Source organism: Phoca vitulina, unplaced genomic scaffold, assembly GCF_004348235.1.
Source record: "Phoca vitulina isolate PV1807 unplaced genomic scaffold, GSC_HSeal_1.0 scaffold1, whole genome shotgun sequence".
Lineage (NCBI taxonomy): Eukaryota > Metazoa > Chordata > Mammalia > Carnivora > Phocidae > Phoca > Phoca vitulina.
The window spans coordinates 22379204-22406316 of NW_022589704.1; the positions used below are offsets into that span (position 1 = coordinate 22379204).

A 27113-nucleotide genomic window follows, 5' to 3' on the forward strand; every position below is an offset into this window, starting at 1 on the left:
TAATGATATTTTCTGGGTTTCAAACCTTATTCCTGTCATTTATTATTATTCTTTCTTTTCAAGAGTGTGGATTTTTTGAAGCTGGCACCAGGCAGCCTCAGGGCAAAGAAAGCTCTATAATACATCTCCGTCTAGACACAATCTGGAGTACGGAATGCCTTTACTTTGGAGTGCAGGAGTAAATCATGCAGGATTGTTCATGAATGATTCATGACTGTCTATATGATGTATCCATGGTGGCAACAAAAGGCACCAACCTTGCTGCAAATTGGTGTTCTAAGGGAAGGCGGCGTGATATTCTTCCTCGGATGGGGCTGGCATGGCCCCATCATACACAAGCGCAGTGTACGTGAGAAGTGTTAGGTCCAACGCGTCAACACGTTAATTTTGGAAATGACAACTCTTTCTTGAAGACTGGAAGAGCCTCCAGGGAGGAGAGGCTGACCATTTTAAATGAAAACCCAGTCGATGAGACTAAATAAGTGTGTCTTGAGGGTTGGACCTATGGCAATAGATGCATCACTCCACTGGGAGAAGACTGACTTTGCTCCCTTGGGGCTGCTGATTGCACATGTCCCAAAGGGCTTAGAGGCTCATCAAAGCCACGGGCTCAGCCAGAGCTTACTCAGTATGCCACCCTGGCAGAAACCACCCTGGACTGATTATTCTAAATCATGGATTCTCAAGCAGGCGACATTTTGTCCCCTCCCCACTCCTTGGGGACATTTGGCATGGTCTGGAGACAATCTGTTGTTACAACGAGGGTGTTGCTCTTGGCATTTAGTGGATAGAGGCCAACAATGTTGCTAAACATCCTAAAAGATGCGCCGGACAGCCCCCTCCCTGCCGCCCCCCTACAGTGAATCATCTGGCCCAAAACGTCAACAGAATTCAGTTTGAGAAACCTTGTTCTGGAATGCGGCACTCCACGAGAGCTACGGCAAAGCCCAGGCTGGGCTGGGAGTGGAAAAGGAAAGAACACCGGGAATGAAGACAACCTTAAAGTTTCCTCAAGGACCCTGCCAGATCTGCGCCAGGGTTTTCAAGACAGGAGAGCAGGATAAGCAACTAACTATGCCATGTGGTTTCAAGAATGGCCAAATATGCACTTGACTCGAGGTGGCATCCAGATACCCTGTGTATTTTATTTGTTTTGTCACTATACGAGCAGCATTACCAGGGCAACCTTGAGACGCTTCAAAGGTTCACTTTAATTGTTCAGTATCTAATATATACATTTTAAAAAATGTTCAACAAATGGAATTGTATTGTGCAAGACTCACTCGACCCTAATCTTTAATTTAAATCAGCACTTGAGGTGGAAAGAGTGTCCTGAATCTGTGTGTTAGACCTAGGGCTGAGTGGTCATTACTAAAACATGGCAAACACAGTCCCAAACCATAAAGACTGCCTGTGGGTACTCCTGGCTTTCAGCCAAATCTGAACTCAAAAGCCAGGAATTTCCAGAAGGATTCAGATTCACAGTGGGGCTACTCACCCTGGTTCTGGTATGGAGAATGCCAGGTGACAGAGTGGGTGTAGAATGTTGAGTTACAAACCGAACCAAAATTTGGCATCATGAGAAAGTCGGGTGATTAATGCTACAATTGTGAGTTCCTGGCTCCCTTTGGATGCTATAGTCAAGCTCGTGGTGTTCTTCACGTATTAGTTTTTGATTGGCAGTTTCAAGGTTTTGTGTCTGAAATGTGTGGTGTGTAAGAATTAAATTGTGACCTTCCGCATACTGCACCAAGCACCGGCTCCCCGCGCTGCCCCAACAGTGGGTCCAGCTGTATGTACCCCTCGTTTTCTGAGCCCTGCAGGGCGTGTTTCCCCCGAGGGGAGTGATGGGTCGGATGCATTTGCATCTTCCTGGTCAGGAAGGGTCCTCACCCCTGATATTCCTCTACTAAAGCTTATATGACACCACTCCAAACTTAACTGTGCAGTCAAATCTGGCCCCTTAGACTCTAAATATGAAAAAGAAATTCTACAAGAGAAAAATGCCATGGGTGATGATGTACAGAAGAGTAAAAATGAAGCAAATCGGCGGGCGGTGAGCTGGCAGGCTAGAGGTGTCACCAGAGAAGGAGCCTGTACGAGGCTGTTTCTTCCTTTTAGTTTCAGAAATCCAGTGGTCAAGTCACCATCAAGCATGATAATTACAAAAGCGGTTTCGATAGCTATATACTATATATATTTTATATAGCAAGAGAGAAAGAGAGAAATTTCCTCTTAGTAAAATATTCACTTTTGTCAACCCTAAAAGGTTTTGCTGGTGACCCTGTTGTAGCTGGCTGGAGTGTGTTTGTTTTGTTTTGTTTTGTTTCAAACATGTGCAGTGTAGAATCCATAGCATCCTCTCCTAAGAACTCCTCCTCGGTTGGGAATTTGTCCTACACAGTCTGCTTGCCTTGGCATTCGCGTTTTGAACACTGAGCAGGCTTCCACCAGTCCCCGTTGTGACAGTGACAGATGTTACATTCATCCACTTTCACTTCAATGCCAGCCGGGATTATTGTCGTTCCTGCAAAGCAGTTTGGACCTGGAACACACATATACGTTGATTAGTTGATTAAATCTCAGAGGCTCTCTTTTTCTCTTCCCTCCCCAACCCCAGTAAAAAAGCCAACCCCCAAAGCCGGGAATGAGTAGGTCAGACTACTTCTCTCCACAGTTTATTACTAAGGTATTTTCTAGCCATCTCCTTTAAATGTAAACCTTCAACCTCTGCTCTTTTGCACACAGCTCATATTCCCTATGTGTATTTTTTTTTTTAAAAGATCCAGTGCTCAAAAAATCTTATCTGTTACCAAGTACTTGCAGTTTTCTAAAGTATGATTCTATGGATCAAACTCTATTTGCTTTATCCTTTGGGGTGTAAATGCTGCTGAAGCATCCTCTGAAACTCACGTGGGGGTCTAGCGTGGTCTGCATCAGATGATGGTACCCCATGGCCTGTCCTCTCACTTCCCGTGGGGGGTAGGTGACAATGAACTCGCTCATTGCCTGGCTTCAGTACCTCCCCAAAGCCCAGTTCCTGGAATCCCCAGCTTGTTTCTTGATAACAATAAATAATTCATGACCAGATGATTTATTCATGTCCCAAACAAGCTTTGTTAGAGGTTCATTTGATTTTTATAAATGGAGCTCCTTTAATCTGCTGGCTATCTATTTTTTTTTTTTTTAAGAATGACCTAAATGGTTGGCTTTTGAAAGTCATCAGGAATTTTATTTTACTTTTTCAGATTCAGAAAAGCTTTACTGAAAATGTCACCTGCTCAGTATAGATGGATATTTTTAAAGTTCACCAATCTTAGTTTTTCACTTCTCTTTCTCTCCTTTCCCTTACTTTCCCTTCTTCCCAGTCTGCAAATGCCAATATTCGGTATTGGTGATATTATTTCTCAAAATCGAATGGAACAAAAATTGCTTCCCAAGGTGCAGTGGGGTGGTGCAAATTGCTCTTTCTTTGAAACAATTTGGTGTAAGTCTCCGAAGTACACATTTGGATAAAGAGAGGCCACTTTCCATAACCACTACAAAGTAGCATACATCAATATCAGTGCTCTACTTTCACTTTCCTACTGCTTGATAAGAATTTACCAGATTATCTTTACCACCAAATAAATGAAATCAAGGGTGATTTGTAGTTCCACTTCATAATTGAAATCTTGTATAAAAATGGCAACTATGAAGTTATAATGCATCCACACAAATCTATTTAATATGCGAGGGCTTTAATCATCCATTGTTTTAGAGCTCCCAGACTTCAGGTGTGGATACACTTGCCAGTGGCCTTTGTATCCTATGCCTTTCCTTCATCTGGTGGTCAGACCTCCCAGGGTGTGTACCTGTGCCTTGTTCTCATGGAGAACCAACCAGCAAGAGTAAGAGGGATATAATGGGTCATCACTGGCAATTAAAGAGCTAGCAAACTGCTCTCACCCAGGATGGTGCTTCTCATTATGATGCTATGGTTATAAGCTCCTGGCCATCCTAACTGCAGATTATTTAGGGATCACTGTTTTAGAATTTAAGTCATTGATTGATAGGTTGAACGGTCTTTGGGGCTACACCTCCCTGGGAAGATTCCACATGAAATCATTAATTTGTTCTGGGCCCAGAAGAGAGGGAATCTGCAGAGAACTTGGCAAGGAGGATTTTTCTGAATGTAGTTGGTTGTCTCATGGCTGTTTTTGACAGACCTCTCTCAGCCCAGCCAGTTCTAGGCCAGCCAGGATCTGGACAGAGCCAAACTAGCTTCAGAAATCAAACGCGATGACCACTACCACCTGTTTGCCTGGAGCCACCCCAGAGGAAGCCGTAGTTTCTCTCTCTACCTCCTCACTTCTAATTAACTCTCTTCACCCAATTGTATACTTTTTCCCTTAACAGATGGGGAAAGAAAAAACAAATTGTTTCTAAACAGTGGTTCCAAAACAAAGAAGTCCCTGAAACAGGCAGAATGTGATCTACTGAAGAGTTTTCTCAGTTTCTTGAGGGGATTTGGAAACTTGTCAGCAGAACCTTAAGTGTGTGTGTATGTGTGTAAGCAGGGGCATTCTGCTGACTACAGGGGGCAGGTTCATCTCCGTAGCACAATAAGAGAAAAAAGTAGGGAAGGATCTTTGTGAACGATTTCTGACAAGTCACTGTGCATGTCTTGAGAGAGAGATTTTATTAGAGCTCTAATTTTCCTATTTGCTCCTTTCTGCATGTGTTGGTGTCATACTATGATCAGTGTGTATTTGATCAGCCTCTCTAAATCATTTCTTAAGAGCACCTTAGAATTCGCTGCTTTCTCAGCTCAGAAAATATTAATTTATATGGATTGACAGAATGCAAAGAAAGATCCTTTGCACTTTGCCAGGACTGAACAAAGTCACTGCCTATAAATAACATAACCACCTCAATGGCCGACTTGGCGGTGAGAGGTATTTTACAGAATCCAAAATTCCTGTTTGATCTCATTAACAGTAATTTTATTAGCACCCTTCTGAGAATTTCAGGTGTCACTAAAGCCTCAAGTTTTTGGTTAATAGTCTTACCTGCTTAAAAGCAATTTAGATAATTGTCAAGCAGAATGGTTGGCACTATTTAGAAACTGTTCTGGTTTGGTCCTTTCCTCCTTAAGAGTGGTGACAGCAAATGTTACTTGGGCTTCAAGTGTATGAATGTGCTATGTGAGCTTCTTCTTTTATCTATTCTCTTTATTTTCTTTGGGAGATGCTTTCTTTTTGTCTTGGTTTGTGTGGAAGAATAAGTTGCTTAGAAGAGTAAACTCAATGGCAAAAACAACATATTTAGTGAAGAAGACTTGGAGAGATTCCAGAGGGGAACAGTGAAATGATTAAACTGAAGGCTGGCAAAGAGGACTTGTGAGAAAAGGTTAAAGGGGTTGGAATTATTTAATCTTGAGAGAGAAGACAGGAATAACTCAATAACTCTCAGGGAATTAAGGCTTATTATGTGAAGAATAGTCACCAACTGTTCTTTCTTTTGACACCTAAAATAAGAGGAGATGGAGATACATCGATTCTCAAGGAATTGGAAACACACACACACACACACACACACACAGACAGACAGACACACACACAGGGATCGCTCAGAGAAATAAGAAATGAGTAGCCAGCTGTGTGGTGAGATCTCCTCTCTTAGACATCTTTAAGAACACAGGAGGTGTCATCTGTCAGGTATGTTTGAAATTGTCAGCTCCTTAAAAATAGGAACTGAATATCTGTCATTTTTCATGGCCCAAGCCTAATACTGTGTTTGGCACATATTAAAAACTCAGTATATCTTTAACTAGATTAAATAGTATGAACTAGCTAGTTATATAATGGAAGCAAAATTATTTCCTGAACTAATAGATCACGCCTTACATATATATCAGGCTTAGTCCTAGTAATATTGGTATAGAAATATTTGTCAATTAATAGTAACATAACAATAATTTCTTGAGCACTTCATGCCAAGAATATGTCTCATTTAATCTTTCCAATTAGCCATGTAAGGTGCACATTCTTACCCTTAGTGTACCTTACATGGTTTACATGGCTATCTCTGAGCCCCAGAGATAGAAAATAACTTGCCTGAGATCACATGTCTAGTAAGTGGCATCAATGGGATATGAACTCAAATTTCTCTGATCTATAGAATGCTTTTAATTGTCAAAAAAAGAGGCAGATGCCTAGGAGCTCATTGCTGGCTTCCATTGCCCAGATCCTGAGCTTCTGATCAGAATTTAGAAGTCCAGTTGGGTTTAGAATTGAGGATGCATGCTGAGTTAAGAAACTTGATGGCTAAATAGAAGTGAGACTGTTTTTCTATAGATCTTTATCAGATTTATTGGTTTTATACTGTGTAATCTTACAGTCTCCAGAAAACAAAATTTAACCACTAAAAGAAATTTCTCATGGAGAAGATGCTTGGATAGTGAGGCTTTGGTTTTCCTTTGGGAAGCAGCAAAATTCCCAGTGGTACTAGAAGTATATCAACTGAGAAGCAGAATGAAAGTGAACTGTGACTCAGGAGTCCTTGTTCAAGTCATGGTTCTGTGATTATCTATGTGACCTTAAGCAAGCACTGTGTAACCCAAATACTAATGGGACCCCATATGGTCTAGTCTCAGAAAGGATTCATATTTTTGGAAATGCAATAAAACTGGAAAGGCAATTCAAATATTTACTGGGAGTTGGAGCAAGGAGGGAAGAATGAAAAGCAGACTAGGGATACTTATACATAAAAAAAATTTCCATGAAACATAATTTTCTCTGTTATTCTGTACTTCTGTAAGTACTTAATTTGCACACTTATACAATAAAAACTAGTTTTTAAACATTTTCTTTTCCATATTGAAATTATTCAAAAGAAATCTAAGGGAGAGCAATATATGAAATATATAAAAGCAGAGCTTCTCCGGTGAGCTTATGAAGCATCTGCATAGAGTATGGGGATCAGAGGGAAAGAAAGCATTTGGAGTGATCTCTTCCAGCTTCAGTAATCGAAGAAACCAGGAGAAAATAGATTCTGTCATATTTGTGGTTGTAAGAACTGAGCAGATTTGCTCAGCCACTAAAGTTCTCTTTTTGGCTAAGCCCTGAAATTTCCTGCATTAAAGGGTACATAGAAACTACATAGAAAAGGAAGTCTATAGCTACTCTGATCACATCTCCTACAGATCCATGCTTGCTTATGATGTTAAACATCACATTGGTTGCATGGAGGAACAAATGCATGATCTGAAATAAGGTTGGGAAGGAGAGGATCTCAGAGTTGTGGGAGGTCGTAACAGAGAACTTGACCTATGGGTCCATGGAAAGATTTGTGTGTGGGGCGGGGGGAGAGGGGAAGATGTGACTCACTGAGGAAGCAGAAAAAGCCATGGGGTTAGAGTGATGTGTGTAGTAAGAAGTCACTGGGAGAACGGTGGTGTGCTGGAGCTAGTGGTTCATATTGGCTTGCAAGAGCCAATTATTAAGTATTCAGGAATTTTATGATCTTGTTGACATTATTTTGCCAATGGAAAGCCATTGAAGCATTTTAAGTAGGGGTGTGTGTGTGTGTGTGTGTGTGTGTGTGCATGTGCGTCCACCCGCATGTGCATGTACACATGTATAATCATGAAGTAAATCACTGATTCAATAAACTGCACCAGTGTCATTGTATGGTTGGTCCATGGGGCACCCATGGTTGGACAAGACATGATATGTCTTGATGGAGGCAAGACCTTTGAGATTGCAGACAAAAAGTAGAATGCTCACAGGCCCTGGCACTGGGTGATGGTAAAAACACATTCCTTTCTCCTTTGCTTTGACACATTAAAAGTATCTGCTAAGATGCTGGGGTAATATTAAATTAGTGTCAGCAATTAACACATTGGCTTAAGTTAATTGATCATATTATTCCTATACAAAGTAAGGCCCTAAGGGAAAATGCTCCAGGAAATGTGCAGTTTGATCTGGGGGGAAGGAGAAGGGCTGGATTTAATTTCTAGTAAGACAGCTTAGTACGAGTGACCAGGATCATGTGCAATCGGATGGAGATCCTGGGCTGTTTGAGGGAAGAGGAGGATCCTATCAGTCAAACAACAAAACCATGTCTAGATAATTTAAGCTTAAAATACACTAATTAAAGGAAATTTTATGTAGAGAATATCCAGAATACCAAAAAGAACAACGCTTGGAGGTAATACAATCAGGAACAAGGGCCAAACTCATGCTACAGATCTGACCCAGTAAAAATATACCTTGGGTGCTGATAAAGCAGCTTGCTCCCTCAGTATGACCAACCCAGGACCCTGGATGCTGCTGCTGGAACCATCGGCACAGAGGCCTCTCTTCCTAGTGTTGCCAGAATGGAGACAGTGTCCTATGCATCTTGGATTTACTAGTTTACAGGTCAACGTCTACAGCAGATGAGCCTGGGGATAGAGGTTAGTCAAGTGCCTGCTCCCCTAGCTGCAAGGGAAACTGGAACACAAATACCTGGTAGTTGTAACTTCTCTGGGGAGAGATAGGCTTTCTTTCTGCCTAGAAGATTCCCCAGTCATAGGAAAGAAGCAGTTGTTTATTTCCGATGCTAAGAAGGATGAGGAGAGATAGTGAGGGCAAACTTCACCCGCGTCAGGTTTTTTTCTGGGCTGACTGCCAGTATGCTTGTCTAGCAATCAGAACACAAAATAAATATTCGGACCAAGATCGCTCTCTAAACATGAGTGATATAAGTGTTAATAAGAATGTTTCTGCCTTCAGCAGTTGATAATCTAGTGGGGGTGAATCCAATACAAAGCACAAAAACAAACATGGCCGTTTCAAGTCAGTCCCTGAAGAAAGTAAACAAGATGGTGTAGTTGAGGGCCAGACCAAGAGTGGGAAAATTCTGTATAGTTTACAGAGTGTGTTTATATATGTTTTCTTATTTCATATTCACCCTAATGCTGTAAGGTGGTTATCATAAATCCCATTGCACAGGTGAGGGAAGTAAGGCTCGGAGAGATTAAGGGACTTGACAAAAGGCAGAGAACACACAGCAGGAGAGCTTACATTTCAGCTCCCCTATTCTGACCCCTGGCTGACTACTTTCCTTGAGGAGTCTTTCTTTCTGTGTACTGTTATTTCCTCCAATGTCAGTCAGAATCGAACACTCTCCTGTTCCTGACCCCCAGCTTTCTGTCACAGGGAACTCGGACAAAATCCAGATCCAGGTGACGTGACTGCATTCAGTTAATACTTTTTTGAATTCTTAAGAATTTTCATGAATGGCCTTATTTCTTCCTCACATGAAGTACTATTTTGTTTGTTTTATAAGAGAGACAATGAGACCTAGAAATGTTTCAAGTGACTTTGAGAAAGCCACACATCTGTTAAGGGATGGAACTGGGATGCACAGCCACGTTGCTGTGCTCCGTCCCGGAAGTCAGTCTTTTCTGTGAGTAGGAGCTACTTTTCATTTCCTCCAAGTTTTAATAGCATTTGGATGTTGTGGGACATATCAGAGAGAAAAGGCTAGTATATTTAAATTCCTGTTTTTCATTAGGGGGGCCAGGTAGAAGTGTGTGTGTGTGTGTGTGTGTGTGTGTGTGTGTGTAAAGGGGTAAATAGGCAAAAGGGTGAATGTAAAGGGGAAGATCTGGAGCAGAGAAGCGGCCCCTCCAGCAGCTTTATTCAACCTCTTCTCCATAACTGCGAAGTGAGAATTGCTCCCGAGCAGCAGATCTGGCTGAGGAGGCGGTGTGGTTGTAGCGATCATCTTGGAGGGCAGCCAGGCTGGCACTGACACTCTCAGTAGGAGATGCCCTGTCCTTGTTGCTTGTCAACCCAGATCCCCTTTACCACCGAGCCTCCTCCTTCCCAGAGACTAGGAAAACCAGGCTGGTCATGACCACTTTATAGATGCTTCTGGATTTTAAATTGGTATGGCGCCCCTGAAAATCCTCCTTCTGACAACAACTTCATATTGCTTAATGGTCCCTTTTTGAGTATTGCAATTTCTGGCCTTGATTTGAAAATTTATTATTGACGCTTGGTGTCTTTTAGAAATTGGTTGTAAATGATCTTCTGCTGCATAAATGAGGCAGATTCCTATTGTGTGAGGCCATAAACATTCTATATTTCTTTGGCAGGGCATCTAAATCAGCGTTTCAGCAAATAGTAGGCTTGTAGGTCTCAGTCTGTGGATAGAATTGGATTGGATTATGTTCTTCCTTTTAACTGATTTTAATTCTCTGCTTCATGAAGTCTGATAGATGTTATTATGCTATGGAAAAGAAAATAGGCTTTCTGATCAGGTGTACACCCATTTCCAACTATTACAATCTTGGAGAAAATGTTTCTTAAGAAAAATAGTAACGGGAGCTGATTGCAGTTAAAATTTAAGTGACTGAAACTTCCCCAGTATCATGTCCCAGTAGCCCGGTGAGGCCTGGACAGGGAGCAGTTAGTCACTGAAGGGAGTTTCCAGCCTGGAGAATGCAGTGCCTCTCTCTGCCTGCTTTTAGTCACCCAGCCCTACGTTACTTTCCAGCCATTTTACTAAACCTTAGAACAAAAAGCTTCCTCAGATTAAGGTGGCAAGATTCAGGAAGGATTGTTTTCTCTGAGGCTGCCCTAGAGGTGCCTGTTAATCATTTTATTTGAAAATTCAATATCGCTGAACTCCCACACAAATTTCAGTGTGAGAGCTCCGGAGAGTTTTCTGGCCCTTAAGTATGTAAGATTTATAGCCTGGTGCTCCAATTAAGTAAAATGCAAGGAGCAGAGCGGAGAGAGGAAGGACGTGGTCAAGCTACACAATAGGGTAAAGGTTGGCTGCTCTCTCATTTCGGGCGCATCAGCAGGCTGGGGGAATCAGGCTTAGTTCACACCCTGTATTAGTGGGACATACATGTCCAGGCTCACCTTCAGAAGGATGTATGGTCAGAACATGGCTTAATTTGCTATTGTATAAGACATTTTATCTGCTCAGTTTTTGCTTCAAATGATGAAATAGTCCTCCTCAATTTTCCAAGCTGCAATAAGACCCCCTCCCCTTGTTAGAGCATTCAGTGGTTTTCAGATAACTTTCATATTTCTTCTCAGCAGTCCTAAAGTTAGCAGGAACTGAGGTTAGTGTATCCATTTGACAAGTGAGGACACTGAGGTTCAAAGAGAGAGGAGATGAGGTGATTTACTACTTATTTATTTACCAGGTAAGGAGATTAGGCCTCCAGTCATACCCTCTATGTCTCAATCCCATTTCTGCCATTTACTGGAGGTATGATCTCAGGGTCCCCAGCTGTAAAGTGGGAACAATACTGAAATGAGTGTACCTGTCTTACGGAGATTTTGAAAAAACAAATGAATTAATACATGTAAACTACTTAGAACGGTGCCTGTCACATACTAATACTCAATAAATGTTGCTATTTGTTTATCATGCTAATTATTATTATTACCTGAGTTACAATCTAGGCTACTTTGGGTGGGATATGAATTCCAGGACCTTTGATTGTTAGCCTAATTAAAAAAAATTAGAACATCAGTGAAGAAATTAATCTTATTAATGCCAAATAATATATATATACATATAATTTTTTTTTTTTTTGTGAAGTAAGTGAGCATACAACAATAAAATCATTTCTACATAGATTTTCCCCAGGCTTGTGTACTATTTACCAGGAAGTTAAACAGATGAAAAGAACACCTGAATAAAGAGCATCACTGGGGAGAATTAGGGGAGATCTATTAGTTTGAGCGAGCTGTTGACTGTGGAAGGATTCATTAGAAAAATGATTTAAAATGGTCTGTTTGGACTGCTAATGATAACTGGTTTTGTTTGTTGGAAAGAAAGGACCCAGATATGGTGGGAGAAAGTCTAAGTTAAAGGATAACAAAGATTGCATAGTAAAAGACAGAGTAGGCAATGATATCTATATATATATCTATATATATCTAAATAGCTGAATTATCTCACTGTCCTTCCATCTGTCTATCATCTATTCAATCTTTTACAGCATTTTTCTTAAAAACAAAAACAAGATAAGTATAAATGCCTGCTAATAATGGACATATTGAATAAATTATGTGAGCTGCTCCATACTCCTTAGTGGCCATTAAAAAGAATGAATTACAACCTCCAGCTGACTTACAGAGATTTTCTTGAGTTCTTTTTGAATAAGAAAGGCATTATACAGAGAGGTGGGTACAATATAATCCTATTTTAATAAAACAAATGTAGATAAACAAACTTCTGTTTGTATGTTGGTATAGGATTATATGCAAATAGAGGAAAAATAAAGAAGTACCAATACTACATTGTTAACATGGATTATCTTGCTAGAGGCAGGGATTGCTGATGGGGGAGGAGATGTCTAAGACAAAGAGGCAGGAGAAAAGCAAGTGCATCATGATCTGTGCAAGCGCATCATGGTTCTATGTATAAAAACAGAGAATTCTTACATTGACATTGCATTTTAAAATCAATGTGTACATTTAATGATGTAATGGTTCTTTTTTTCCCCTTAAAACCTGTTATAAATTGATAATGCAACAGACAGGCCCATTTAGAGGTTAGGAAATGTAGTGAAAGTCATAAAAAGGGGTAGACCAAGCAGAACTCTCAATATTCATTTTCTTGAATCTAAAAGTTTTATGGCTGTGCTGTTTATTACAGTAGCCACTAGCCATGTGTGCCTAGGGGACACTGGAAATGTGGCTAGTCCAAAGTGAGATGTGCCGAGAGTGTAAGAAATAATCAGATTTCAAAGATTTAATATGTCTTTGAACATAAGAAAGAAAACAAGTAAAATAGCTCATTAATATTTACTATGTTGATTACCTGCTGGATGAAAATATTTAGGGGTATATTGAGTTCAATAAAATATATTATTAAAATTCATCCCTTTTTTACTTTTCTAAAGTGGCTAATTAAAAAAAATTAAAGTTGTTTAAATTTAAAATTAAATTTAGAAAACCTAAAATGACACTTGTGGCTTTCATGATATTTCTATTAGTACCAGCATTGAGGAATTACAAGAGGATCACAAGGTGTTAGTAATGGCCCAAAGGAAACTATCATTTACATAAATCTGGTAGGAAAGAATGCTAGGTGTTGTGGAAAAGGGTATATTTTCAGGACAAGGATTCTCAGTGTGGGCCCTTGATCATCAGCATCATTGGGAACATCTTTGAAATGCAAATTCTCCAGCCATGCCAGAAGCCGGCTGAATCAGAACCTCTGGCTATGGAACCCACAGTCTGTGTTTTAACAAACATTTCAGGTGATTTGGATGCAGGCTAGCATTTGAGAACCACTACTTTAGAATAAGGGAGACCTTGGATAAAAACCTTACTATTGGGCACCAGGAAGATAGCATAATTAGTCTGAGTTTTGGAAGATGCCTCAAAATAGACTGAGCTCATCCTAAAAGCAATGAATTCATCATGCTACAAGAACATAGGCTTTTAGCCATGGGGTCATTCCTGAGGAGAAATTTTGAGCAAGTAAATGGTGGTTAAATGGTTCAATTACTTTCAAGTTTCAGCACAGCCTCTGAGCTGTCATTATCGTGTTTCTTTGATAAGTATGATTTTTACCCACATGACAGCTTTGAGAATCAAAGAATCGTGTGTGAAACTTGGCATTTGGAACCATTTTGGATGCTTTAATGACCTCACTTTCCAAAAAAAAACAAGTTGGTTATCACTGGAAAGAAAATAGTATATATTTATCTTTGGGATAGAAACAGGTTAGAAAAGCTTGTATTACTCAGTTTTGTCCAACTTTCATATAAAAGAATAAAATTTCTTTACGCAACAAACTTTCTACTTCTGACAGCTAATTTGTATCTTTGAAAATCACAAACCTATTTTCATTTCCTTAAAATAATATGCTTGAGTGAACACACTAAAATGGAAGTCACATCCTTGTTGGGGAGAGGGGCATAAGACAGTGGGGGGGTATGCTTATCAACAAAGTGAGCATCACAACACACACACACACACACACCACATTTCATAATGGAGGTAAAGAGAAAACTTTCCATTTTCATTCTCTATGTTTGAAGACACAAAATGCCTTGCAACTGGAAAAAAAGATGATGGGCAGATTATTTCATTATTGGGTTATATGACCAAAGATGCCCGACTGACATTTCCATGATTTTCAAAGCAATGTATTATTAGACATGCCACGGGTAAATGAAGTAACAAAGTGACATTTTCTTTAATGTCCATCTAGATAGCTAATAACTATGACACAGAAATGATGACAAGATTAGTGAAAATAAATAGTATAATGAGAGTCTAGTCTGGAAACATTTTAGTCTAGAAATATAATGTCCACCAGATAGACATTTCCTTCTTATATGCATATAGCATGAGTAGATCTTGAATATAAATAATGGGATAAAGTTTATGAAAAAATGAAGTGAAGAGTACACCTACTAAGGGGATTTAATCTAGTCTAGGAGTCAGAGAAGTGTGCCTTAAGGAAGTGATGGGTGATAATGGGAGGAAGGGACAAAGGAGTGACACATGAACAGCTCCTAAGTGCAATAAAAGCTTGGCGCATAGGGAAGCATTTGAGATTCTGCAGAGAATCAATGCGAGGGAGGATCAAGGAAAAAAATAGAGACATAGGTAGGAGCTAGTTCTTAGTGTGTGTTTTTTTTTTTTTTTTGAACTATATTTTGGATTTTGGATTGCGTCTAAAGGGCAATCGAAACCATGACATCATCAGATTTACTTTTTAAATAGTATACACTGGCTTCAATGTAGATAATGAGTTGAGCAGAGGTGAGGGCCCTGTTGCAGAAAGTAGACCAATTTAATCAGTTCTTGAATTAGTCCAGGCAAAGAGAATCGTGCTCTAGACTAGGGTGGTGGCCCTGGCAATAGAGAGCAAAGAGTGAATTTGAGCAGTATTTAGGAGGTGGAATCAACATGATTTGGTGGTAGACCAAATGCATGAAATAAAGTAGAAGATGATTTAAGTAAGGATACGGGATGCTGATGAACAAACAGAATTTGGGGGAAGGGCAAAGAGAATGTAGTTAATGTTAGGAAATTTGAGCTTATGTACATATGAATCATCTAAGTGGAGATGAATAGCAGAACAGAACTGACAGTGCTGGGCAGAGAGAGTTGGGGGTGTCTGGTGAATGAATGGTAATTGAAGCCAGGGGAGTAGCCATGGTTTCCCTGGAAACCTCATGGTGTAGCACAAGAAGAGAGTCTAGGGCATCATCATCATTTAAGGAGCAGACAGAGGAGTTGGAGCCAACCAAGGTGACTTATGAAGTCTTCAAAGAGGAAGGAGAAAAATAGCGGTACATGTTATCAAAGAAGCAAAGGAAAGGACGTGTTTCTGGTAGGATAGGTGACAGCAGTGTCAACTGCAGTGGGGAGGACAGCTGATATGTGGGCAGAGACAAGGTTATTGGTGACTCACAAGAGCAACTTCTGTGGAGTAGTGAAGGCCAAAGTCAGGCCAACGAAGATTGGAGGAATGGGTGGGCGAGAAGGGGGATATAGACATGGAGTCCAGCCAGTAGCTCTGTGAGGCTGGGGTTTAAGATGAGTGAGATAAACATGTTTAAATCGTGGTGGAGAAGAAACGGGGTGGGAAGGTTGAATATAAAAAATCAGGGTCAGAGGGGTGGGAAGAATCCTTGATAGAGCAGAATCTCTGAGAATGCCAGAGAGTATGGAATTCTGTCTTAGATAGCAGATGGGGAACCTCTTCCATGGTAATAGGCAATAAGAGGCTGAAGGAGTTTCTGTGATAATTTCTATTTCCTCTAGGAAGTAGGAGGGGGCACTAATCTGCTGAGTGGAGGGAGAAGGTGAGGAAATAAGGATTGAGGCAGTCTTTGGGGAGAAAGAGAAGGCTGACTAGGGAAGCATAACGGAATTGTTGAACAGTTGGAAGGTCCAGAAGAGAATGGTGACCGCATGTAATGGTACCAATTTGATTGTGTAATCGTCCCCACTGGACCTTGCCAATATCGAGGTAGAGTGCCCCAGGCAGGCAGTCAACCCTGAATACCCCTGTGACCTTGGGCAAGTCACTGATTCTCTCTGTGCCTCTGTTTCCTCATCTGTGAATTGGGAGCAGTAGGAGTACCCACTCTTAGGATTGTTGTGATTATTAAGTGAGTTAATACCCACAAAGTACTGAGAATAGTTAGCATATTGTATGCACTCTGGAAGTGTTAGCTATTCTCCAGCTTTGGGGTTTGGGCAGGCATGTGAGGACAGGAGCAAGGAGAAGGGATTTATTAACAAGAGGGTGGTTGAAATTGTAGACAAAGGTATTAAGCTGGAGAACAAAGGGAGTGAAGCTTATTCCCAAAATAACTAGGTTATTTTGTATTTACTGGAAGTCCTTCTGGTATAGATTCCTGGCCTAAAATTATAGTAGGCTAGTTTTGCTGACAGAATTATAGTGTTGATGGAAGGTGAAATAATGTTATCTGAGATTTGTCATTTCAGGTTCTAAACTATACTTTGTGGTATCCAATGCATAAGGGATTTACATTAAGAAGATTGTTGTGTTGTTCTTGTTGTCGTTGTTTTAGGAGAACTTTAGCTTGAAGCACATCCTGTGTGTCACATTGCATGCTCTGAACTCCTATGAAATGGGAAAGTTCTTAAAAAGAGAGAAAAAAAATCATAAGCAATATTAAGGGAATTCCCCTCAAGTTAAGGCAATTTTGTTTAAAGGCTATAAATTTGCCAGCTGTTTATGTTCTTTTCCTTGAGGTCCACAATGCAATTTAAACCAGAAAAACAATCAGTTTGGCCCAAGCTTGAATTGCTGCAGAATAAACAACCTCCAAAACTGAACTTTAGAAGGAACTCTCTGCATTGCTGATGTACTGAGACACTCAGGGGTGCAATTTTGTCTCCAAGAATACATTTTGTATGGTCATTCAGATCATGCTTGAGACCCTGGCCTTTTATAATAAACATAAATGGACTTTAGACACCAATAATTATTTCCAGGTAGGAAAATTATTGAGGTTTTATATGGAAAAAATATTACCGAAGAGCCCATCGAGCTCTCTGAAAATAGGAAAATAGTTTCATGCACTAACAAGCAAATAAATAAAATACAATTATAGACTTAAGACCTGCCTGCCACCGCCCTACCCCCTGCCACTGGGGAGTCTAGAAATCTTGATTTTATTCTTGCCTATGCAAATGATTTTTCCTTGAATTTAGGGGAAACATTTAGAAGTGGGGAGGGTGGAGAGAAGAAGGATCCAGATAGTCCATGTTAGGTGCAAATACTGCCAGTCTTATCTCAAAGATACCCCCAAATCTGCTGCCTTCCCAGGAATTGCCAATGGCCAGATATCAGTTATTAAGGATAGTTTATTTATTCATTTTTTCAAAAGTATTTGTTGAAGGCCACGTACAAATTGCTAGAGATACAGTGATAATAAGACCAATTCCCATAAACTCTCAAAGAGCTTACACTTCAGCAGAAGTGAGGCGAGTACACAGAAATAGGATGTTATGGGACCTAATCAAAACTGAGGACAAGGAAGGCTTCCTGGAAGATGTGAAGACTGAATTGATCTTGTGGCATGGCTGGGAACTATTCTGGTGAAGAATCAGGGTGGCAGTGGTGGATAGGAAAGGATAGTCTAAGGTAAGTTAGTGGAATGAGCAAGAAGGGGTTATGATTCATTGAAAAAAAAATTGTAAGAATTCCATGTAGCTGAGGCTTAGGGTCCCAGGAAGGGTATAGATCCCAGCAGGGAGTCTGCTTCTCCCTCTCCCGCTACCTGCTTATGCTCTCTCTCTCACACAATAAATAAATAAATAAGTTCTCTCTCTCTCTCTCTCTCTCTCTCTCTTTTTTAAGATTTTATTTATTTGATAGAGACACAGCAAGAGAGGGAACACAAGCAGGGGGAGTGGGAGAGGGAGAAGCAGGCTTCCGCCGAGCAGGGAGCCCGATGTGGGGCTCGATCCCAGGACCCTGGGATCATGACCTGAGCCGAAGTAGATACTTAACGAATGAGCCACCCAGGCACCCCTAAATAAATAAATTCTTAAAAAAAAAAAAAGAAATGAGAAAGACCCACAACAAACCAGTTGCAATAGGAATGGAGAGGAGAGGACAAGCCAGGGTGTTACTAAAGAAAGTAGAATTGATACAATATGGATGTAAGTAGTATGGAAGAGGAAATAAAATGTTTATAGTTCTTGCTGATGTGGGGATAGTAGGTGGTATCTTTCACTGAGAGAAGTAAGGCAGGATAGGTAAGTTTAGGGGAAAGGTCCAGAGTTCAGTTCTAGAATACTGAGTTTTAAGTGTCTTTGCTAATAATAAGGTCAGAGTAAGTAGTGGGATATAAAGATTGAGATATCAAGGGAGATATTTGAACTGGAAGCATCAATTCAGAAGTTTTCAAGATATAAATGGTGATTGAATCCGTGGAAGTGGCCTCTTAGGAAGAGAGAGAATAAATAATGGGAAGGTTACTATTGGCGGAACCCCAGGGAACTAACATTTAAGTCACGAGTAAAGGGATGGAAGCTTGAGAAGAGGACTGGGAATGAATGGCTTAAGGGGTGATGTAAGAAGATGTATTGAAAGTCAATAGAGAAAAAGGTTTCAATAAGGAGTCAAATGCTACTGGGATGTGGAATGAATTGAATTGAATGTATACGTTGTGCTTAGTAACCAGCAGGTCCTTGCCCCAGGGCAAAGCAACTTCCATGTCCTTTTGGGGAGGAAGCTGGATGTAAGAGGGGTTAAAAGTGATGTGTGAGGAAAAAATACAGAGACTACATGTTCAGGAAGCCTGGTTTTGAAGAGAAGTTGAGATGTGGGCCATGTGACAAGAGGAAGAACTTCTTGAGCTGGAATGTATTCATTCAATTTGAAGCCTTTTATTTTTGATTTTTATTTTTTTAGGATCAGGGAGATGTACCTGTCTATAGGCTGAGAGGAAAGAATCCATGGTGAAGGGAAGGTTGCATGTTTGGAGAAAAGGAAGTGGTGTAGGGAATGAGTTCTAAGAATTGCTAATCAAAGTGGCATGGGTTTTATCAAAAATGGGTGTTGAATTTCATCAAATGCTTTTTTTTTTTTTTTTTGCATCTATTGAGCTGCAACAACACAGATGGATATAGAGGGAATTATGCTAAGTGAAATAAGTCAGAGAAAGACAAACACCTCATACTTATATGTGCAATCTAAACAACAAACCAAACCAAACCAAAACAAAATTCAGAAACAGACTCATAAATACATAGAACAACGTGGTGATTGCCAGAAGGAGTGGAGTGGGGGAATGGGTGATGTAGGTGAAGGGGAGTAAGAGGTACAAATTTGCAGTCATAAAATAAAGAAGTCACAGGGATGTAAAGTACAGCACAGGGACTATAGTCAATAATATTGCGATAAGTTTGTATGGTGATAGATAGTAACTAGACTTATCGTGGTGATCATTTCGTAATGTATGTAAATGTCAAGTCACTATGTGGTACACCTGAAAATAATCTATTGGATGTCAACTACACTTCAATAAAATAAAATAAAATTAAATTAAATTAAAATAAAATAAAATAAAATGCCATGATCTCAGGGCCAGCAGCAGGGACATCACCAGGGAGCTTGTTAGAAATGAGAAATGTCAGGCCCCAGCCAGACTTCCTAAACCAGAATCTGCTTTTCAAGGAGGAAGGAAATTCTGCTGAGATATGGAGATAAGGACTATAAGATGTGAAGAGAAGGACAGGTACATTTCTTAATGTTGTCAGGGGAGTGAAAATGATGCCATTTTGCTGAGAAGGAATGAAGTGGTGAAGTGGTCTACTGAGGTTGAGAGGGAGTTGGGGACATGTGGTCCAAGAGAGCCAACTCCCAAGATCTGAATGTGTAGCACAGAAAGCTTGATTGAGAGAGAAACCTAGGAGTCTATTGTCATATGTAACTAAATGTTTGTGTGAAAGTTTCCACCAGCCTAGGGGCTGGTATTGGAGGAGGCGGACACTTAGGTTGATGTTGTTTGAGGTTTTGCTAGGCAAGTGGAAGTCGACAGGAAAGAGGGTGAATTAATGAGCCATGAGGTCTAGGTTGGAAAGAGAAATCAATAAAAATCAATGGGAACTGATTGATTGGAAGGAATTGTAGGTCCATCACAGTCATGAAGAGAAATGAGAAATATTATGCTGGCAGTAACAGTGGCTGCTTGTCCAAAAAAGAGAGATTCCTTCTCACTGCACAGTTTTTTGTATGTTTTACAAATAACCCCTCTAAAACATTTGTTCTCTCCCTGCCCTGGTTACCTATGCAACCAGAGTCTGAGGCTGTTCCGGGTACTGAAACTGTCTACTAATATAACTTCCTCACTATGAAATCTACTACAACTTCTCAGTTCTTTAAATGAGAATAAGAAGACTTGTAAAATCTGACTGAGGATTTTTAAATACCAGAATGATGTTCTTTCCTGTCTTGAATGCCCTTTATTTTTTTTATAACCATTTGCAAAATTTATACTCAGAGTATGTTATAAATGCTACACTGATTCTCCCCCTACAAATGTTCTTTCTTTAACTTTTGAACCTCAAAGCACTTTGTTCCTCCTTTATGACACTATTAAACTATATATATATATATATATATATATATATATATATATATATATATTTCTTTTAACATAGTTGAACAGTTTTATCCCTTCTAAGAGATGATAAGATCTTGAATAGCAGGAGCTGCCTTGCTAATTTTTGTTGCTGTGCTTGGCAAGGAGGAGGTTTTGTAGCTGAGTCACAGGGTTCAAGAATGGGGTGAGAGGGCCAGAAAGATAATACTAGAGAGAGGACTGGTGGAAGATTATGGAAGGTGTTTTGTATCAAAATTAGAGGTTGGTATTTTTAACCTCTGAATTGGGGAGCCCCTGGGATGCCTGGGTGCCTCAGTCAGTTAAGCGTTATGATCCCAGGGTCGGTCCTGGGATGGAGTCCCACGTCGGGCTTCCGGCTCAGCGGGGAAACTGCTTCTCCCTCTGCCTCCACTCCCCCTGCTTGTGCGCTCTCTCTCTCTCTGACAAATAAATAAATAAAATCTTAAAAAAAATAAAATGGGGAGCCACTAAAAAGTTTCAAGTAGGAAAGTGATGTAACATTAACGTTTCTGAAAGCTCACTCTATCTAGAGGACGGAGGACTGAGCAGAGGTGTGTAAGATGAGAGACAAGGGTGAGTTAGAGAACTATTGTGATTGTCCAGGGGAGGCACAAGAGTTTGAGACAAGGCGTAACATTGAGTCTGAACAGGAAAAATCTCATTTAATACATTGTGGGATTTAATGACCATGGATGTAGGGAATGAAGCAGAGGAAGAAGTCTGTAGCTCATCCCTGGTTGCTGGATTTGGTGACACAAGTAATGCCATTTCCTAAGATGGACAGGGAGAAAATCAGGTTCAGGCAAGAGGGAAGGGGATGGTGAGATGTGGATGGGGGAGGGGACTGATGAGTTCAGTTTTTTTTTTTAAAGATTTTTTAAAATTTATTTGACAGAGAGAGACACAGCGAGAGAGAGAACACAAGCAGGGGGTGTGGGAGAGGGAAAAGCAGGCCTCCCGCTGAGCAGGGAGCCAGATGCGGGGCTCGATCCCAGGACCCTGAGATCATGACCTGAGCCAGAGGCAGACGCTTAAAGACTGAGCCACCCAGGTGCCCTGATGAGTTCAGTTTTTGATATTTTAAAATGTTTTATTTGTGGTAATAAATGCTGGCTGAATACATTAGGAAAAAAACGAATGAGAGACTGTGTTTTGAACTTTAAAGAAGAGCCAAGGTTGAAATGGAAACATATTATTAAAAAATATTTACATTTATTTCCCCAAGTGGAATTTATAAACCACTCCTACTGCCAAGTCTGTGGTGGGGAAGCAAAACATCTGGTTGAAATTCCACTGACCTTTAGATACACCCAAGTTTTCATATGATGCTCATTTTCATTCCAAATGGCAGAGCACAGCCCTAGGGATGGGACTTTCTGGAGCATTTGAGTAATAAAGAGAATTTGTGCAACACTTGCATTTCACATGTGGATTTTCAAGCCAGCTCAGTTTTAAACACTGAGTTAGGCACTTTTTAAACATTTGCCTATCTGAGTTTGTCTCTTCTTTGCATCAGAGTTTGCAGAGTGATCACAAAAGATATTAAGAAGCAAAGTCTTTGATCTGGTCAGTGTTTTTCTCTGAGCCTTAACAGAGTTATCTAGAGAGGGCAGTAACAGGGCATCAGGGATGTTATGCATAGAAATCTAGAAGGAAGGACCAAGAAATGTACCCTCTAATTCTACATGGACTTCCATCTTTTATAACATAAATATATGGCTGGACCAACTCCCTAACACAGCTTGTTTGCTGCATCAACATAGCTTCATGTTGTCCTAATTGCTTCTTTTTAATCTGTGATTCTCCAGTGCTTTAGAGGGGGAAATAATGTCCCCAATAGGAAGAAGTGTTGCTTGTGTGTCTTTTTTGGTATGTCACCTGTGGTAGGCTGAATAATGGCCTCCCTACAGTGTCCACCTCCTAATCCCCTGGAACCTGTGAATATGTTACCTTAGGTAGTCAAAGGGAGTTTGCAGATGTGATTCAGTTTAAGGACTTTGAGATGGCGAGATTATTGTGGATTATCCATGTGGGCCCAGGGTCATCACAAGTATCCTTATAAGAGGCAGGCAAGGGAATAAGAGTCTATAGGAGGAGATGTGAAGGAAGAAAGAGGTTGCAGTGATGAGAGAAAGGGGTCATAATGAACCAACACCAGTGGCCTCTAGAAGCTGGGACATGCAAGGAAACAGAGTCTCTCTGGAAGCCTCTAGAAGGAATACAGTAGAGCCCTGCCTTCATCTTGATTTTTGTCTTCCGACCTCCAGAACTGTACAAGAATGCATTTTTATTGTGTAAGCCAGGAAGCTCCCTACAGAAATGATAGGAAACTGAAACACCACCCCTTGAGTCAACTTGTAGATGATGCTAAAGCAGGAAGGGTAAATTTAGACATAAAGTAGAATTTCCCAATGGGAACTTTCAAAGAATTTCAAAAGAAATTTTGAAGAATTTCAAGAGAATTTCAAACTATGTAATGATTACTAATGCTGTTATTAGTGCTTTTAAAAAGAATCTCTGGAAGATTAAAGGTCTGGTCCAGCCTAAACACAGAAGGTCAAAAAAGTTGCCCACTGTAAGCTGATCATTTTCATGGTAGCCACTTGATAAATTATCTATGTTAACAACTTGGTTGGATTTGACCGGAGCATTTGTGCCCTTAGCAGCTTTATGCATATTAAAAAAAAAAGAGAGAGAGAGAAAGAGACTCCTTCAATGCTATCAGAATGACACCTTGAGCCACTGGATTTGGTTGAATTCCCTGCTCAGATTTGAATTTGTAGGCAGCATTTTAGAGTATTTATATCCTGCAGGGAGAACACAAAAATTTATTTATGAATTGTAAGTCTTGGCTTGCACTGTTCATTTTCAGAAATCAAAAGTACACCATCTCTGCCAACATGCAGTTTTTTTTAAATGCCCATGCAGATCCTAGAGAATATTGGCATAAATTTTATTTTTAATTGTGTAAATGTTTTATGCTTGTAAATTGCACACCTCGTGTTGTCAAAGCTGTGATGGAACACCCCTAACACAAGGAGCGACGGTGAGTCACGTGGCTCGGCAGAACTAACAAGAGCTCTCAGTAGTGCGATAGTGCGAGTGACTAATCCCTCTCCTAGTGTACTACTGGCAAAGAGCCCCAGAGAGAGAAACGTCCATGAGTCATACGATTTTTGTAGATTTAATAACAACCCTAGAATTACATTGGCATTGCCTCCAATTGAGAAGACATTTGAAGAAGGCAGAATTCACATTAACTGGTGTAACTCAGTGTGAAACCTAAATCAATGAAAGAAGCTGGAAGAAATAAACTCCCACGCATACAGAAGAGGAAGATCTTCCTGTATTCATGGATTCACTCTACAAGCTCTGCCTAGTGCCTACTGTATACTACATATACAGTATACGTATACTATATACTACGTATACAAAAGCTGTGCTTTTGCAGGACAGAATGCCTTGCTTCCACCTCTTAATTAGTATGGGAGAATGGTCGTACTCAGCTGGGAATGAATGAGGTCTTGGCAAGACTGTTCCACTGAAACCCAGGGGCTAGAGAACGGGCTTCGCTTATTTGCGTCTCATGGAATCTCTACACGTTCAGGTATCTGTGACATTGAATGCACCTGAATGCTTTAATAATTAAGCCCTGTTCCCAGGGAGAAAGCTAGATAGAATTTTGCTGTTTTGTGCTGTGATGGTCTTCAGTGACTGCTGCCCAATTGATCTTCTAACCCTCAGTAACCTGAAGGTTGAGGCCAGTATTTATTATCTAAGAAATTAATTGTAGCATTTATTTTTAAAGAGCACCAGGAACACAGATGTTAGCAATCACAGACCACTTGGTGAAAAGTGTTTGAATATCTCTCATGCTTTTGTTTCTAGTATATTTTACCTTGCCCCAGTATGTGTAAAACTTTCTCCAGCTCACTCCAGGCTGTATGCATCTACACCTATCTGTTTTGTTCTACTCTGGCTTCTAATCATCTTTGCTTTAATTCTAGTGTCGATTCAAGGATTTTAGGAGGGTGTATAGACAAAAGCTTGCAGATACAATCCCAAGAAGTCTATTAGAATTTACTCAAGCCCCCAGCCCATTGTTGGTTATATGGTGGCATTCAAGGGGGCCTTTGGATTCTGATTAACAAAATGCCACCAGTTTGAGCTGACCATCCTCCCCATCCTTCCACCCCTTAGGGCCTTCCCTGCACTGTGCCCTGTATCTCTATTATGGAATCTGGTATCGAAAGGCATTTACTTACCATTTCCATGCTGGACTTTGAACACCACAAAGGCACTCAGCTCAGTGTGTAGTAGGAATTCAGTAAATAATCGTAGCGTTGATTTAACAGTACTCTTAAAAGTAGATTTTGCCTCTGGTATTAAAATTTGGGTGTCACCCTCCTTGGGATTCCCTCTGTGACACTTGGTTTTGGCATAGGATCACCTGAACACGCCAACTACCAACACCAGGAACACTGAATGTTACAAACCATGGAAGTGGCTGAGTGAGTAGGATTCTCGTTGGTTGAGTTAGAAAGGTTCTCACTCAGCCACTTCCGTGGTTTGTAGCATCCAGTGTTCTTGGTGTTTGCTAAAAATGATGTTCATAAAAACTGGAACTTCAGGATGGAAGCATGATATTCATTTCAAATATGGAAACATTATAAATCATATGACAGGGTTTCTAAACAATGCATGCATTTTTCTGTTGTTGTTAAAAACCAGATATTTGCAATAATTACTCGGCCTGCCTCTGAACATTATACTTCATTTTTTACGAGACTTAATCACTGACAATGAGGACAACTGCTGCATAGAAGTGCAACATTACTCCTACTGTGGCCATTTCTAGAATAAAACAGAACTTTTGCATGCTCCCCACTAGAGCATTATTGAGAAAGGAAGGAAAACATTAGAATTCCAAAGAATCTAGGAGAAGCTAAAAGAGACAGCAAAGAAGATCTAGGGAGCATTTGGCTGAAAGAAAATTAACACAATGAACATATGGTAATCAAACTGAGATTTTATATATCTTAGCAGCTTTGTGCCAAGTACCACAGCAATTCCTCCTCACTGCTTAGTAAATTGGGCCTAACTGTAAGAGGAAATGAAAGATCCAACACTAGAGGAAGTAGAAATCATTTAGGCTTAGCTCACTAGACTGTTTTAGGGGCAGTTAATTTCCTAGAGCTATGCTCAGCTCGCACCCCCCCCCCCCCCAATTTGTACAAATCACCTCCCTCACTTAACCCTAAGCATGCTAATATACGTGCTCAGGCGTGGAATCGCCAGTCAAAGCCAGAAGTGAGTCAACAGGGTTGGAGAAGGAAGTAACAGGAGGGTGGCTATAGAAATAGCCTTCAGGAGGGAAATTATTTTTGGTGAGCATCCCTCAGTTAGTTTTGCTAGATCCAGCATAAAAAAAATTTGAACCAGTTGATGCTGAATGATGAAATGATTTCATGGATTTTATTTTCCCTTAAGGTGTGGGAGTAAGCAAAATCAGGCATTTCTTCAAATTGCATGGTGAAGACTAGTGGGATATCACAGTTGTCTTTGTGGTCAGATTCTTGGAACACAGTCACCAAGGATGTTCATGGAATTTCTTGGTTTCCCTGATAATCTTACCAAGACAGGCTTTTTAAACTGTATTTTCCAATTGCTTGAAATCAATAGAACAACCTTCTAAAATTGCCACAGAGATGAGTTTTTTTCCCAGGGAAGACATCAATGCTTTTCCTCAGGTTTCTGCCAGCTCTGAAACATATTATTTTTTGTTTCATGTAAGATGTTATGTATTTGTTTAGACTTAGTATTACTGTCAGAGATACCTTTTGTGTCTTGAGCAAAACGATGTCTTGCTTAAAACACACCCTTTACAATGATCATGTGTTGCTGTTATATTTGGTTAAAAATTGTCTGTCATTAATCTAAAAGGTAACAGCCATGGATCATTCTACGTTTTTCTACAACAGCTTGGATAGGGTTGTTATTCAGCATGTTGGCAGAGATGATACTTAAAGACGAGCAATTAATAACAACAGTTTTCAAAGTGAGAGTGTGCACAGATACAGCTCATGCCAGGGCTCCTAAAGTACCTGGTAGATTTTTTTCTATTTGATCTTTATAGAATACCTTTGCTATAGGAGATCCAGCTTTTGAGACTGACTTTGACTATTTTACTGCTTTGCTTTTATCATCCATAATTGTTCCAAGTTCTGCATGCATCTTATACTTTTCCTAACGATTATCCTTTAATTTCTAGAAGATGCATTTAGGAGTGAATTCCTGGAGGTGGGGCATTTTAGATCGCGCTATCCAAAGTAATAAACATAAAAGATTGTGCAGTTTAAGTGGCATGGGATATGTGAAAAATCAGATGATTGGAAAGCAGCATAAGATAATGAGTCTGGGAGCCTGGGTTCAAATCTCATTTTTGGTACTTACTAGCTGCATACCCTTGCTCAAGTTACTG

The 27113-nt window shown here is 40.2% G+C and overlaps 1 protein-coding gene across 1 annotated transcript in view; it reads right to left on the bottom strand.

Annotated features, from left to right (window-relative positions):
* Nucleotides 1-806: 806 nt before the first annotated feature.
* VWC2L (von Willebrand factor C domain containing 2 like) overlaps nt 807-27113 on the bottom strand; it is a 154545-nt gene continuing 128238 nt past the window's right edge. The window contains exon 4 of the mRNA XM_032402802.1: nt 807-2545. Within this exon, the coding sequence (XP_032258693.1) occupies nt 2397-2545 (149 nt within the window). The 3' untranslated portion in view covers nt 807-2396. The remainder of the gene's footprint in view (nt 2546-27113) is intronic.